Source organism: Mytilus galloprovincialis, chromosome 13, assembly GCF_965363235.1.
Source record: "Mytilus galloprovincialis chromosome 13, xbMytGall1.hap1.1, whole genome shotgun sequence".
In the NCBI taxonomy this organism is placed as follows: domain Eukaryota; kingdom Metazoa; phylum Mollusca; class Bivalvia; order Mytilida; family Mytilidae; genus Mytilus; species Mytilus galloprovincialis.
The window spans coordinates 20,609,142-20,625,247 of NC_134850.1; the positions used below are offsets into that span (position 1 = coordinate 20,609,142).

At 30.4% G+C, this 16,106-nt stretch overlaps 1 protein-coding gene across 1 annotated transcript in view; it reads right to left on the reverse strand.

Annotated features, from left to right (window-relative positions):
• LOC143057065 (sushi, von Willebrand factor type A, EGF and pentraxin domain-containing protein 1-like) overlaps positions 1-16,106 on the reverse strand; it is a 34,581-nt gene that overhangs the window by 16,161 nt on the left and 2,314 nt on the right. The window contains exons 3-15 of the mRNA XM_076230296.1: positions 15,935-16,102; positions 14,964-15,134; positions 13,802-13,969; positions 12,929-13,096; positions 12,231-12,395; positions 10,518-10,685; positions 9,302-9,472; positions 7,816-7,983; positions 5,934-6,101; positions 5,060-5,227; positions 3,043-3,210; positions 2,353-2,523; positions 1,028-1,195 (exon numbers count right to left, since the gene is read on the reverse strand). Of these exons, the coding sequence (XP_076086411.1) occupies positions 1,028-1,195; positions 2,353-2,523; positions 3,043-3,210; positions 5,060-5,227; positions 5,934-6,101; positions 7,816-7,983; positions 9,302-9,472; positions 10,518-10,685; positions 12,231-12,395; positions 12,929-13,096; positions 13,802-13,969; positions 14,964-15,134; positions 15,935-16,102 (2,190 nt within the window). The remainder of the gene's footprint in view (positions 1-1,027; positions 1,196-2,352; positions 2,524-3,042; positions 3,211-5,059; positions 5,228-5,933; positions 6,102-7,815; positions 7,984-9,301; positions 9,473-10,517; positions 10,686-12,230; positions 12,396-12,928; positions 13,097-13,801; positions 13,970-14,963; positions 15,135-15,934; positions 16,103-16,106) is intronic.

Below are 16,106 nucleotides of genomic sequence, written 5' to 3' on the forward strand. Positions count from 1 at the left end.
TGCAGTAATTTTATCAAAACTCAGAACAAACAGTTGATTGTTTATTTAGATTATTCTTAGAGTGAAGTTCACAGTTAAGGAATCCTGGCATGTTATACTAATTAATACACGTATATTGTTGATTTTGAAAGAAGGCATGTAAAATCAATGATTATGTAGTATTTTAGTTCCGATTTAATGATTTGAAATAATTTGTATTAAAGGTCTGGCATTCAGATTTGTTGATACAGAGTGCAATTTAACGTATAACCCAACTTCAAAATTAAATCAGTATATTACTCATGACTTTTCTGCCTGTTATTTTTCAAAGACAGGTATAGGAAGGAGACTCAGACAAAATCAATTAATGGAATATCATATCAGAGTAAGTTTTCAATCATAACAAGGTGCTTACCACTGCATGTAAAGTACGGTGCTGTCCATGTCAAATCAGACTGACACGTGATATTTCCCGCTCCAATTGTCCCATTTTCACATTGATATTTAACAATGCGATCGTATGGACTCACCTCAACTATGACAGAAGTTTGTGAAATGTGCTCTGGCTGAAGACATGCTATAATAAAAGTTAATAGCAAAAAGGCTTTGTGTGACATGCTTAAAAATTGTGAAAGTATGTGCAATTTTGTCTAGCCTCATGCCTAGGATAAAAAAACATACATGAGATACTATTAAATATGTGAAAGATTTTATTTGAAATGTAAAAGCGTGTAACAATATTAATAAGTTAAAGACAAATATATTTATATATAAGTGCTATTTTGGTGTATTTTATAAAGTACAATAATACATTCATTGAACAATTGGTAAATAAAAAGATGTAAATATAATATTATAGAATCATGTATAATATTTCAGTCAAATATTTAAAAAAACATTAATGTGAATATGATATTATAAATCATGCATATTATTTCATTCAAATATGTAAATAAAAAAAAAAGAATGTGATTATGATATTTTAAATCATGCATATTATGCCGGTCAAAAAATATATATAAAACATTGATGCAAGGAATATACATACTGCTACAGGTAAACTTCTGTTGGGTCCATTCGGAATTTGATTGACATTGTTGAGCATTATTCCCGATTAAATACAATTCGTCTTTACATTCGTAATAGAAAATCATGTGACTGTTTTCCATTACAAACGTAAAGACAGCATTTGTCACGTTTCCTGGATTTAAACATTCTGAAATGAAGCATTAAATTTGAAAGATAATTACTATTTTTTGTTTGCTTTATTTAATCGAGGGAAAGACATTTGTTGTGCAAAGATGATATACTCATATTGAAATGATCTTAAATTAAATTAAAACAAGGATACAGGAGCTGTTAAACTCTGTTCAAACGAGATTTTAACAAAAGAAATTATTTAAAGTATGCCACGATCCTAGTACACCAAAACCTAGAAAACCAGTGATTGGTTACAATTTTAACCAATACTATCAACTATCTGAAATCAAAACTATTTGTAAATACTAATTGATTTTAATTACACTTAGATATGACAACCATATACAAGGTGTCTATTTAGGACAGCTTTATAAAAATGTAAATCTGTTAAACAGCTTTGTCTTCAACAATATCTTGTGTTGCTTGCAATTGTTTTGATTCAAGAAAATAGTGGATTGAAAATATATACATAAACATGCCGAAGCACTGACAACTAGTCAAATAGACCGATCCTTCGTTATGAATCAGGTGTTTTGGTTTAAATGAAACACAGACGAAAATACTATATGTAAATCACAGCTGATATTCAGAGAACACTATATTTATAACATATCTAACACAGTGAGACTGAGAAAGGGATAAACAGGAAGAAATAAATTCATGAACGCAGAAATAAGTAATAGATAATCTATAATAACTGTTCGATTCGTAAAAGAAAACCCAAGGGTGACAGCAAACAACCAACTCATGTTTCGAAAGAATATAATAAATGTAAATGCAGTTGTTATTTCAAATATGGCGTATGCTATCATTTTATTTTGTACACGACTCTAATGCGAAGTATTATTTACGTCTGGTGTAAAAATATAAGTTCAATTATGGTATCTATGATAAGTTTTGAGTACTTTTCTATCCCAAATTCATGTATTTGGTTTTGATGTTATATTGGTTATTCTCATCGGATTTTGTCTAATGCTTAGTCCGTTGCTGTGTGTGTTACATTTTAATGTTGTGTCGTTGTTCCCCTCTAATATTTAATGCGTTTCCCTCAGTTTTAGTTTGTTACCCCAATTTTGTTTTTTGTCCATAGATTTATGAGTTTTGAACAGCGGTATACTACTGTTGCCTTTATTTATTTATGTAGTGTCCGAATACCAACACAAAGGCACTTACCAATGCAGGCAAACACAGTTGGTGTCCATGTAGAATTAATGTTACAATCTATCACATTTGAACCATACATATAATAGCTTGGCAGACATTGATATGTAAGTTTGCTATCATCATGACGAATCAAGTCTACATTCACGGCAGCATTCTGTACAGATGGGGCAGCCGGACACTCTAAAATGAATTACAATTTTGACTTTTTATCTGAGCTGATAACGATGTTTAGCTTAAAAGCCTTTAAAATCAAAAATCGTTTTCATTTTCAACAACATTTCGATCTACATACTTCAAATTATTTTTGTTGTCAACATCTTCTTCTTTTTTGCAAATTGTGGACCGGTTGAAGAAATGTTTTACCTGTACAGTCAACATTTCATTTTTCTTTCAAAGCCAATTTGCTCGCTAATGTGGATTTGTTGATTTCATAAATCTCTCACAAATGGGCATCAACATTGAAAGTTATTACTATGGAAGACAGAATTTAATTTGATCGAGGATTTTGTTTTATCATAATTTAAAAAAAAGGTTAATGAAATCGAATTATATTTTCACACATTACCTGGTATCGTCGTCTCATCATTGCTCATTGTTTGCCAATCTGTTTTTGTGTCGCATGGACTTTAGCAACAAGAAACTATACTTTGTGGTATTATAAATCTATACAAACCTCCTTATTTTCTAGTGATCACATACCTGTACATAATAGTGTTGGATATGTCCAAGTCCCGTTTGACAGACAGTTTATGAACTTGTTTCCAATCAACAATAGTCCTACATCACATTCATAAAGCACTTCATAATTGCTGTTGATATTTTCAATTTTATAGGAAGCATTTTGAACACTTGGTGGCTCAATGCAGGCTGCAAAATGTTAATTATTTGGTTAATCAGAATATAGCGTATTTGCTTTTTGTTTGAAAATTGTAGAAAAATAATTCAGATACTAAACTACATTTACTATACTTGTTCCTGTAATTGCAATGCTTTTTTCATGAAGGAATAATTTGACGATTTAAAAACAAAAACTAAAATAAACGCATAAAAACTGAACTCGACGAAAATTTAAGACAGAAAGTTCCTAGTAATATGGTATTCGCGAAACTATGATCATTATACATTACCAAAGCTTTATTTTAACATTGTAAATACTGTAATGAGTTACTTAAAACAATACACTGGGTGTTTGTTCTTTGATACCAGTTTTATATCATTGCGTCGTAATGAACCTTTTTTCAGTGCAATATTAAACTTTTACGAATTTATCTAATAGTATTTGAATTCATCTATTTTCATTTTAACATTTGAGTCGTTCAATATCAAAGTCGAAAGACTATCCTAATTAGTAAGGTATTAATGTTCCCTCAAATATCAAAAATATGCTATAGAAAAACATAAAATAGAGTACAACAAGAATGTGTCCCAAGTACACGGATGCCCACTCGCACTTTCCTTTTCTATGTTCAGTAGACCGTGAAATTGGGGTAAAAACTCTCATTTGGCAGTAAAATTAGAAAGATCATATCATAGGGAACATGTGTACTAAGTTTCAAGTTGATTGGACTTCAACTTCATCAAAAATTACCTTGACCAAAAACCTTAACCTGAAGCGGAACGAACGAACGAACGGAAGGACGGACGAACGGACCCACAGACCAGAAAACATATTGCCCCTCTACTATCGTAGGTGGGGCATAAAAATATACTACACCTCCTTATCTTTATATATATATATATATATATATATATAATATATATATATATATTTGACAGTTATTCTGATAGAATAATACAATAAACAAATCTTAACAATAATATATCAGTTACACAACCCCTCCCTAGATTACTTTCACATATGACTTGAACTTAAACTTTGTTAAAACCTTAAAGGGGCACTAGATGTCAAATTCATGTTCACCGATTTGACTCAAATTCTTATATTTCATTTATAACAATGTAAAACATTTTCCCAAACTATCAAAAGTATAAAATAAACAATTTATAGGATATGGTCTCAAAAAGATGTAGCTTTGTTTCTTGTGAATTTTAGCCAAAACGCCATCTAATTAACTATCGAGTTGACCTTCTATGACCATACATTGTATAAGCGATGTAAACATAAACATAGTAATGGACTAAGCAACTCGTGCAATTGTATTTTAATAGGTACGTTACATTTTGTATTGTAGATTAAAAAAATATGTTTATCGTCGTTTTTACCTTTATAAGTCAGAATGATTTTGTGTGGATCGAATCAGTTAATCAAATTATTTACCTAGTATCACTTTCAATGTTGACATTCTTTTCCTTTAAATACCCGTACACGGACAATGCATGCGTTATTATATCTCTTTCTGCGGGGTTAAATTGGAGTTCTCATGAATACGGATTTAATGAGGTCGAATTATTCACTTGCAAGTGAATAAGTCATTATCAATGTTTATAAGCTTAGTTTGATAAAATTGAACCATTTTAGCTGATAAAAGCAAATTATTATTTCACTATTTCACTTTCATTAATGATTGAACAAAAAAAAAATCCTACTTTTAAATTTTCACATATCTCTTAGCAAGTGCCCCTTTTATTAAATAACATAAAGATCAATAATATAGTTTTCATCATTAGCAGGATGTTTGGACAGCATTAATGCGCATGCATTTTATTTTAAGCATTATCTTCTCATTTTGCTATCTTTCAACAAACAGCTACTTACGTGTACAAATAAATTTTGGGTTAGTCCAAGTGTCGTCATTTTCACATTTGATGTATTTTTCGCCATAGAAATTATATCCATCATTACAATCGTAGTAGACAAGTTGATCAGTCTGTATTAAGTCGATATGTAAGTTTCCATGCGGAATAACGGGTGGATTAGAACATTCTAAAATATTGATTTAATATTAATGATTGAAAATATGTTGATAAAGATTGAGAATTAGTTATAGAGATTCATAAGATTGAGAATTAGTTATAGAGTTTCATAAGATTGAGAATTAATTATAGAGATTCATAAGATTGAGAATTAGTTAAAGAGATTCATATGTTCACATTTACATTTGAGCAATTAATAAGAAATTGTTAATAAAGATTGAGAATTAGTTATAGAGATTCATATGTTCACATCTACATTTGGGCAATCAATAAGAAATTGTATATGAGAACATATGTTCCAGGAATCTCATTTGATACTAAATGTGTTTTTTTTCAAATAAAGTTATCAAATATTATATATATATATAAAAGTAAATTTAAAGTAAAAGTTTCTGACGAGAACTATTCTGCCAAAAAATGAACAAACTATGTTTCTAATTTCTCTTTTTTTTATATTAGACCGTTGGTTTATCAGTTTGAATGGTTTACACTAGTCATTTTTGTGGTTCTTTTATGGCTTGCTGATCGGTGTAAGTCAAGTCTCCGTTATGAAGACCGTACTTGGACCTATAATGGTTAACTTTTACAAATGAATAGGATTGAGAGTTGTCTCATTGGCACTCATACCACATCTTCTTATATCAATTTTGTCAAACAGATTTAAAATATAAGGATTGATCTAGTTACTTATAGAGTTAGTTAAATACTAACTATACCTGAACAAAAGAATAATGGATCCGTCCATGTAAGATTGTCTTGGCATGTTATTACACCATTCCCAATCAGATTTGATCCACCATTGCAGTTATATGTTGCCTTATATGTACCGGAGTCCTCAATAATGCTGATTGATGTTTCGTTTAAAGGAATAGGATGTGTACATTCTGAGAACAGATCACATTTTGCATTAGACTATATAAGTTTTTTTCTAAACATGTAATACTTGATAAATGTTGCTTGTTATGATTTCATATCTGTTTTCCTGCTATTGTGTTTTGTGTTGTTATGAATTTGGTTAAATATGATAATATTTAAAGGTGTCTGTTACATTGACTCTCATATAGAACTAATTATTACATAGTTACATTAAAACTTTTGTGTAGATCTTGTCAGTTTGCAAAGTTGCAAGCTATAGATATTCAATGTCTTCATGTGTTACAATGGTGTCTTAAGGACGTTTATATGAAGTGATATTTCATGCATACAGATTGAAAATAAAACGCCTTTATCAAATGAAAGATCAGGATGACATTTAACTGGAAAAAGAAGTACTTTAAAACAAATTAATTATATCTAACAAATGTTGCATAATCATTGCATACAGTATCCTTCAATTGTTATTTTCTGTGTCATTTTGGTCTGTTATGCAGTGTTGTCTCATTGACAATCATAATACGTCTTCTTTTTAAATTTACTGCATGGTTTGTTTCTCGTACTCTGTGGATGCAGTTGAATGTGTATCCGTGTCTGTAGTGTATGCCTTTACATTTAACAGTTAGAGGGTTTTGTTTGTGAGGAGCTGTCTACATATAAGGTGACTTATAGTTGTTAATTTCTATGCCGTTTGGTCTATTTTGGAAAAAGTAAAATCACAAAAATACTGAACTCAGAGGAAAATCAATTAGGAAAGTCCATAATCACATGGCAAAATCAAATAACAAAACGCATCAAAAACAAATGGACAAGAACTGTCATATTCCTGACTTGGTACAGGCATTTTCAAATGTAGAAAATGGTGGATTGAACCTGGTTTTATAGCTAGCTAAACCTCTCACTTGTATGACAGTCCCATCAAATTCCGTTATATTGTCACCGATGCGTGTACAAAACAAACAGACACAATAGTTAAAATGTCAAAAATAGGGGTACAGCAGTCAACATTGTGTTATCATCTTAATAACTATAAAAACAACAAATGTAACGAAGAAGCACAAAAAGGCATACATCAAATTAACATTCTCATTTTGATTATATCATACGATTGTATTTGTCTATGTAAAATGCACCCATCAAGGAAGGAGGGTTTTGAGTACTGGTGTAAAATTGCGCGTTTGAAATTCGCACAGGTAGACATAAAATAATTTTGTCGTTCAAAGTATGACGGGATGCATAAATACAGTAACGCAAAATAGATATAACAAAAACTGACTAAACAGTATAAAGTAATAATAAATAAAATAATAGTGTGGTTCAAAGTATGACGGGATACATAAGTACTTCACGTGAAATGTATATCACAAAAAAGTGGGTTAACAGTAAAAGTACTATTAATAAATAAAATAATTTTGTCATTCAAAGTATGACAAGATACATAGGTACAGAGTCATATCATAAAATTATTTTGTCGTTCAAAGTATAATGGAAAACATAAGCACAGAGTTACGTCAAAAAGGATATCTCGAAAAACAGACTTAACAGTAAAAGTAATATAAATAAAGACAAATAAAATAATAATATAACACGTTATTAAGATGATAAACAACGCCAGTACGCAAAATCTACACTTCAAGACCATCGTGTATTACTTGTGAAGTTGATACGGTTCAATGACAATCCAACCACATCTTCTTATTATAAATACTTCATTATCATTCTTACCAGTGCAAATAAACCTCTGAGGGGTCCATTCTGCATTTGATTGACACTGCATGGTACTATCACCTACTAAATTAAGTCCTTCGTCACATTCGTAATAGAAAATCATACTATTCTGTTCCATTTCATACTTAAATGATGCCCCTGTAACGTTAGAAGGATAAGGACACGCTGAAAGATGAAAATAGAAAATTTGAATGTTAATGATTATGTCACATTATGAGATAATATACTTTTAGACATATCATATATAATATCATTTTCAAACAAGCGTACTTATATACTTGAAAACTTGAAATTGATGTTTGAAACCAATAAGTACGTGCTATAAATTATCTAAATAAACTCATCATAGATACCTGGAATAAATTTTGTACATACGCCAGACGTGCGTTTCGTCTACAAATGACTCATCAGTGACGCTAGAATCCAAAAAAATTAAAAAGGCCAAATAAAGTACGAAGGTGAAGAGCATTGAGGACCAAAATTTCTAAAAGTTTTGCCGAATCCAGCTAAGGTAATCTATTCCTGAGGTAGAAAAGCCTTAGTATTTTAAAAATTAAAAATTTTGTAAACAGTTAATTTATAAATTTAATATAACCATATCAATGATAATTCATGTCAGCACAAAAGTGCTGGCTACTGGGCTGGTGATACCCTCGGGGAAATACATGTCCACCAGCAGTGGCATCGACCCAGTGGTTGTAAATAAACTCATCATAAAATGTGTATATGACATTATAGGTAAAGAACCACTAATTCAGGGCCGGATACAATGAACACATGGAAGTAGTAAGTACATTTTGTACTTTTAAACAAAATAATTCCTATTCGTAGCTAAATCTTTGGAATCTTTGTAAATAGATGATTTATTTGGGAAGTTTTGGTAAAAAAGAGTATATAAAATTTAAGTAGTGGGCACATTTGTCCTGTTGTGCAGATTAGAAGCACCTGTTTTTGTTCTATCAAACTTTCGGGAACCAGTACGTTCTATAATGCAATTAAAGGTATGTTGAATTGTTCAGCTGGATAACGTTAAAGTTTGACATAATAATTGCCACTGTATTTTAACTTAAGACCAAATAGTCATTAATGCTTGAAATTTTTAAGACAAACTATAGAAAAATTTCGCTTATTCATGTGCTTTCTTTACAAATTGGCAATTAGTATTTTGAAAGAATTCGATAAGCAATATTTCACAACAGTTTAAAGTTATAGTTCAACGAGCAAAAAGGGATTGCAAATTTGTAGCAAAATCTGTGACTTAGACCATTCACTGTCCCATGACTTAAAATGTTGCATTTGATCGTAGTTACATTAAATAATTAATTCAAATATATCATCCTGAGCGGATAATGTTTTTTTTCTACAAATCCATCAAAAACCGTGTCGTTCTCATGTACTTCGAAAGGTTAAGCAGATCCTGCTCCACATGTGTCATTTTGCTAATGTTGGTATAAAAAGCAATAAATTAAACAAGCTAACCTACCAATACAGGCGAACATAATTGAAGACCAGGTAGTATCATTCTGACAGGATATTATATTTGGTCCATACAAATGAAAATCATTAATACATGTATAAGTCAATAGCTGTTCATCATGACGAATTAAAGGTGTATCAACAACTGCATTTGGAACGGATGGTGCAATAGGACAATCTACAACAGACAATGCACATGTCAATAGATAATCAATATGAATATACTTAATACATTGTATGATTCATTTTATGTTATGACAAAAACATACATAAATAGGACCGTTAGATTTCTCGTTTGAATTGTTTTACATTGTCATTTCGGGGCCTTTTATAGCTGACTATGCGGTATGGGCTTTGCTCATTGTTGAAGGCCGTACGGTGATCTAAAGTTGTTAATTTCTGTGTCATTTTGGTCTGTTGTGGAGATTTGTCTCCTTGTCAATCATACCACATCTTCTTTTTAATATATAAGCATACAACTATGATGATTTTCATTAGTTCTTGTTATTCAACTTTCACATGTTTCAGTGACTATAATGTAGTCCATCGTTTGTAAAATTGCAAATTAGTTTTTTAATTGCATCACGATTCTATGAATAAGTCATGAGTAACACAAATAAAGGTCATACTGTAAGGGAGCTTTGCTTACGCATTATTAAACACGATAGTTCACCCGATTGATTCTTTGCTGTTCAGTCTTGTTGTTCTATATCAAGGTATTGACTTTTTGTCTTCGAGGTATCATTTTTTCAATACATTTCTTTAATGTGAGATATTACAAAAAGTGCTCTTCATTTGAATATATCAGCTGACATATAACTATTGTGCCAAGTTGAATTAAAAAGTAAATTGATAAAAATACTATACACCGACGAACATTTTAAACGGAAAGTCACTTATCAAACAGAAAATTAAAAGCTGAAACACATCACATGAATGGTCAACAATTGTCATATTCTTGACTTGGTAGAAGCAATGTCTTATGTTTAAGATTGAGGATTTAAACTTGTTTTATAGCTAGCTAAACCTCTCACTTATACGACTGCGAGATTTTAAAATAAAATGTTCTTCATTTTAGTAATATCAGCTGACATTCAACAGTTGTGTCTGGTTGAATCACATCTCGCCTTTTAATTGATTTCAATTTATACAATTAAAAGCAAATAGTTAATGCAGGTGACCTGACTATAAGCTCTTTAATGAATTCTACTACCAAAACCTACCGGTACAAAGGAATGTTGGATATGTCCACGTAACATCTGTCTGACAATTTATGAACTCGTTTCCAATCAAAAGTAATCCAATATTACATTGATATAACACTTCAAACCCGTTGCTGATTTTTTCAATTTTATAGGTTGCATTTTGAACAGTTGGTGGCTCTGTGCAAGCTGAATAAAAAAGAAATTTTAAACAAGCATTACTAAAAGCAAAACATAACTACTAATGGTAGACATTTCGTCCCCGAGGTTATCACCAATAATCAGCACTTCGGTTTTGACATGACTATAAATTATATGGTAATTTTCATAAATTTCCTGTTTACAAAAAAAAGAATAAATTATTCGTAATACTAAGGATTGTCTTATCCAACTCATAGAATACCTTAGCCATATTTGGCACAACTTTTTTAGAATTTTGGGTCCCCAATGCTCTACAACTTTATACTTGTTTGGCTTTCTAACGTTTTTTACTTGAGCTTCAATGATGAATCTAACGTTGACGAAACTCGCGTCTGGCGTATTGAAATACAATCCTGATATCTATAACTATTTTGTCAACAGTCGAGCAATGTATTCTTTGTTTTATGCTATTCGTACATATCTTTAATGCATTATATTATGAGAGGTCACATGAGTAACTAAACTTTTTGAAACAAATTATTATATTGATTGATTGGTGTTTGCTTAATGCCGCATCAACTCAAAAAGGCTATATCGCGGTAATAGCTAATTCTCCCCCCCTCCCCATAATTAACAGTATATATTTTTTTTAAATCAGACAAAAGATCCTTCAATATGCCAAACAAATATTATTATATTAATGCTGTTATTTCAATCAATTCTCAAAACATTATATGCTAGCGTTATATGACTTTAAGTCATTTTAATTTAATATATTTTTAAACTGATGAGTCTACTGTAGACGAAACGCGCGTCTGGCGTTCTAAATTATAATCCTGGTACCTTTGATAACTATTTAGCATTGTTGGTTAAATTGAAAGCATACAAACAAATCATGGTCGACTAATGATGAAATGTGCAAATGTGTTGATTTTTGTTTAACTTTTGTGTCAATCATTTAGCATGACTATATGAGATGTAAAAGGTGTAGTGAATATTCCATAGTCATAATTTTAAGCTGACGTGAATTTTGATTTTAGGCAAATTACAAGAATGTATTACTGCGCATCTACATTTTATTTAAAGACGCCAGTAACAATGAGTAACTATAAGAATGATATTGAATGTTTTCAACTGGTCGGAAACTTTCATTAAAGAATCCACAATCAATAATAGTTGCTCAGTCTTTAGTTGTCTATGTGGTGTTTTCTGTAGTGTTGTTTGTCTGTTTGTCTCTTTCTTTTTGGCCATGAGGTTGTCAGTTTAGTCTCGATTAATGAGTTTCAATGTTATTTTGATATCTTTTGCCTCTTTTTTAATGTAATCGAATGACATAGTAATATGACCAACAAAAACGGGATACCATAATCATAAAAAATATCTCTACTTAAAACAATGAGTAAACATGTTTTTTTTTAATTCACATGAGCGTATCAAACATGGGTTTTATACTATGTCTTTGTTTTTCTTTTATTATGTTGTTTATGTTTCAGAAATAATGTACCATGTGCATACTAATTAATTATACTACCGCAAATTGTTTTAACGACAGGGTATAAGTTGTCTTTTATCATGTTAATGATTGATGCTTACGTGTACAAATGAATCGTCGTACAGTCCATGAAGTACCATAACAATCAATATACTTATATCCAACAGAGTTATATCCATGATCACAATCATAGTACACCATGGTATCATTCTGTAGTAAGTCTATGTGTAATTCTGCGTTTGGCACAGCTGGTGGATTCGTGCATCCTAAAATAACAAAAAATACAATCAATTTAGCGCTATAAAACCAGCTTTAATCCACCGTTTTCTACGTTTGAAAATGCCCGAAACAAGTCAGGAATATAACAATTCTTGTCCATTCGTTTTTTATGTGTTTTGTCATTTGATTTTGCCATGTAATTATGAACTTTCCGATTATATTTTCCTCTGAGTTTAGTATTTTTGTGGTTTTACTTTTTTCATCATTCACTTCTTAGATAGAAAAGCTAAATATATATTATTATATGTTTGTATGTTTGAAAACTACCTCTGTGTCTAAAAACATGTAAAATCACAAAAATACTGAACACCGAGAAATATTCAAAACAGAAAATCTCTAAACAAAATTGCAACCATTAGAGACTTACTATATTGTTTTAATAGTAGTTTAAACAACGTGTGTATTTAGCTTTCAAATATTCACATATACATATTTTTGAAATAATATCATTTGAAGATCAGTCATACCAAATGCTTAAACTTATAAAATAAAAATTTGTATAAAATAAATTCATGTTTACCTGTGCAAAAGAATAATGGATCCGTCCAGTTCAGGCTTTCTTGACATGTTATCTCACTATTGCCAATCAGATTTAACCCACCGTCACAACTATATGTTACAATGTTAACTGCAGATAAACGCACAATTGTGACAGAAGTACCAGATAATAATGTCGGATACGAACATCCTAAAAAATATTAAAAACTACTTATAACAATTTTTTTTTCTATTTCGAAAAAAATATATTTTCAAGAAGTTTGGTTTAAAGTAAATCGAAATTCATACGTACATGAAAATAAACATGTCATGTTTACCCTCTAGACTGACGAAAAAACATTTAACATAAAATGTACTGTTTATAGGAATTAATCAGCTATACCAACTAGGTAGTTGCAACTTAAAACTTAGTATACGTCACTACTTTACATAAAACACTAGTTAGACGGGTCATTGTGTGAAAATGCCGATGCACATGGGTTTTCTCATTGTTGAAGGCAGTACGATGATATATAATTTTCGAATATCCAGTTACCTGATTGTATAATCCAATATATATATTAGGTTTTAAATGAAACATCTTTCACAATTTAGAAAATTCTTATATGAATCTATTCGAAACACTTTGAATGTTGAATAATTTTTTATGTAGTCTTTGTTAGAATATACGTGTGGTCGATCACATGAGCAAATAGTTGAATATTTCCGAACATACCTCATAAGAGGTAGTCATCACAATATATTGTCCTGTCGAAAGATCTTGAAAATATCTTATTTTCTTATCATATATTTAGAATACAATGTTCCAGTAATAATGGTGTATTCAAGCAAATAACAATTAAACAAATGACTTGAACATTTCAAATATAACCATGGTTTACAAAATAAAACATACCAGTGCAAACAAACATCGGTGGTGTCCATGCCCTGTTAGATTTACACTGCAAGGTATTGTCACCTACTAAAGTTAGTCCTTCATCACATTCGTAATAATAAATCATTTTATTCTGTTCCATTTCGTACTTAAATGTTGATCCAATGACATTTGATGGTCTACGACAAACTGTAATAACAAAATACTTTAGAATTTTGTATATGGTATAATGTTTTTCTTTATAATGGGAATAATGCATAAGGCATGGAAAATATAGTATTTCAATACATCTACATTACAAAATTGCAATATCAGTGTTAAGCGCAAATATTTATGTGCTACCATATTCTGCGCTTCAGAACAGCTCCCTCAGGGGAAACAGATGTTAAAAATGCACAGCCTCTGATTTTTCAATGGGAAAATTGTTTTAATGGTAAACTAGATAAGCCTGATATATTCAATTTAAAGTTACTTATTTTCTTATCTAAAAATTACTAAAATGATTTTTTTTAAAATTTATATGTGAACATTAAAAATCGCACTATAAATTGCTAAAAGCTACAATAATTCTGACAGTAAAATAGAACATACATAATTATTTCCATGAGAAAAAACAAAACCTTTACTCGAATGAAAATAAAATACCAACACACGATCGACATACAGTCCTGATTTAGAAGAAAAATAGAAAACATAAACTGACAATCATTAGTCCATGAAAATTCAAAAACACAATGGTTAAAAACAAATGCCAACGAGACAAATTATAACAGTCTTTTAAAAAATACCAAATAGAAACTCCAGATGCAGTATAACGGTCACAATGATGGAGGTAACTGCAAATATTCGGGAAGGCTGAAGTAGATAGTTCACTAATCTTCATATATCATATATCGACTAAAAGAGGATAAAATCATGGTAACAATAAAACAAAAATGCGACGAGAACAAAGAACTCATTTAGCATGAAGACCGTCTGCGTCGGTAAACACTTTAAAATAATAATAATATTAAAACCAAACAACTGAAAAGTAGTAGAAACTTCAAATCAAAGATACATGTAAAATACTAGTACATAAATGGATTTTCAAATCGAAATGATAAGTTATTTTGTTTTCCTGTGAGGCCACTCACATGTATATGTATTGTAAACATTGTAAAACTTCGTGATTTCATAAACTTACCAATACAAGAGAACATAATAGATGACCAAGTTGTATCATTTTGACAAGTTACTGTATTTGGTCCATACAAATAGAACTTGTTTTTACATTTATAAGTCAGTTGTTGTTCATCATGACGAATCAGAGGTATGTTTACAACTGCATTTGCAACAGTTGGTGCACTTGGGCAATCTAAAAAAAATCAATGTTTGCATTTATGCATATTTAATAAGTACATTTACAACTGCGTATTGATGCATAGTTAATAAGTAATTATCCAAATTTAAGATTCATTATGTATTAGAAGGCAACAAAAACAAAAACAATAATAGGGTTTGTCATTTAGTTTTGTCAATAATTATTGATATAATATTAGAAACCCGCCACAATCTGTATGTGCCTGTGAAAAGTCATGACATGTTATCCAGTGAGTATGTTTGGTTGCTGTCTGACATATTTGTGTTTCGTTTATTAGTTTAGTAAACAGCAGATACCTATATTGTATGTGTTTTGTTTCTTGTTGAACATCGTACGTTGATCACAAAATCATTAAGAATTTATTAAGTGTTTCACTGTCAAGCGTGCTATATTTTCATATTCTATAAAGTACCTATTCGTAGTTCAATGACCGGAATCTTTCTGTAGCTAATTGACTTGAAATGTGATTTTTATTGTCCTGTTGACTATACTTAGTATGCAATAAATGCCCTAAGCTGAACCGGGCTACACTGATCTCTAAAACTATAGAAGCTTTTGAGAAAGAAAACCTTTTTCGAAAGAATTGAATACATTTGAACCAACATCTCAAATTAATAAATCAAAACTACAATTAACAAAATCAAAACTGGCATTGTCTTAACAGATTATTTTAATGCAAAGTATATATATATATACATATATATATATATATATATATATATGAATATTGTAAGTAATTACATTTTTTTAACTTTTTAAACAACAAGTAATAACATTGAACTACATAAGCTTACCGGTACAAATAAATGTTGGATATGTCCATGTCGCATCTACCTGACATTGTGTGAACTTGTTTCCAATCAAACGTAATCCAGTATCACATTGGTATAAAACTTCAAAATTGTTGCTGATCTCTTCAATTTTGTATGTAGCGTTCTGAACGCTGGTTGGTTCTGTGCAAGCTGT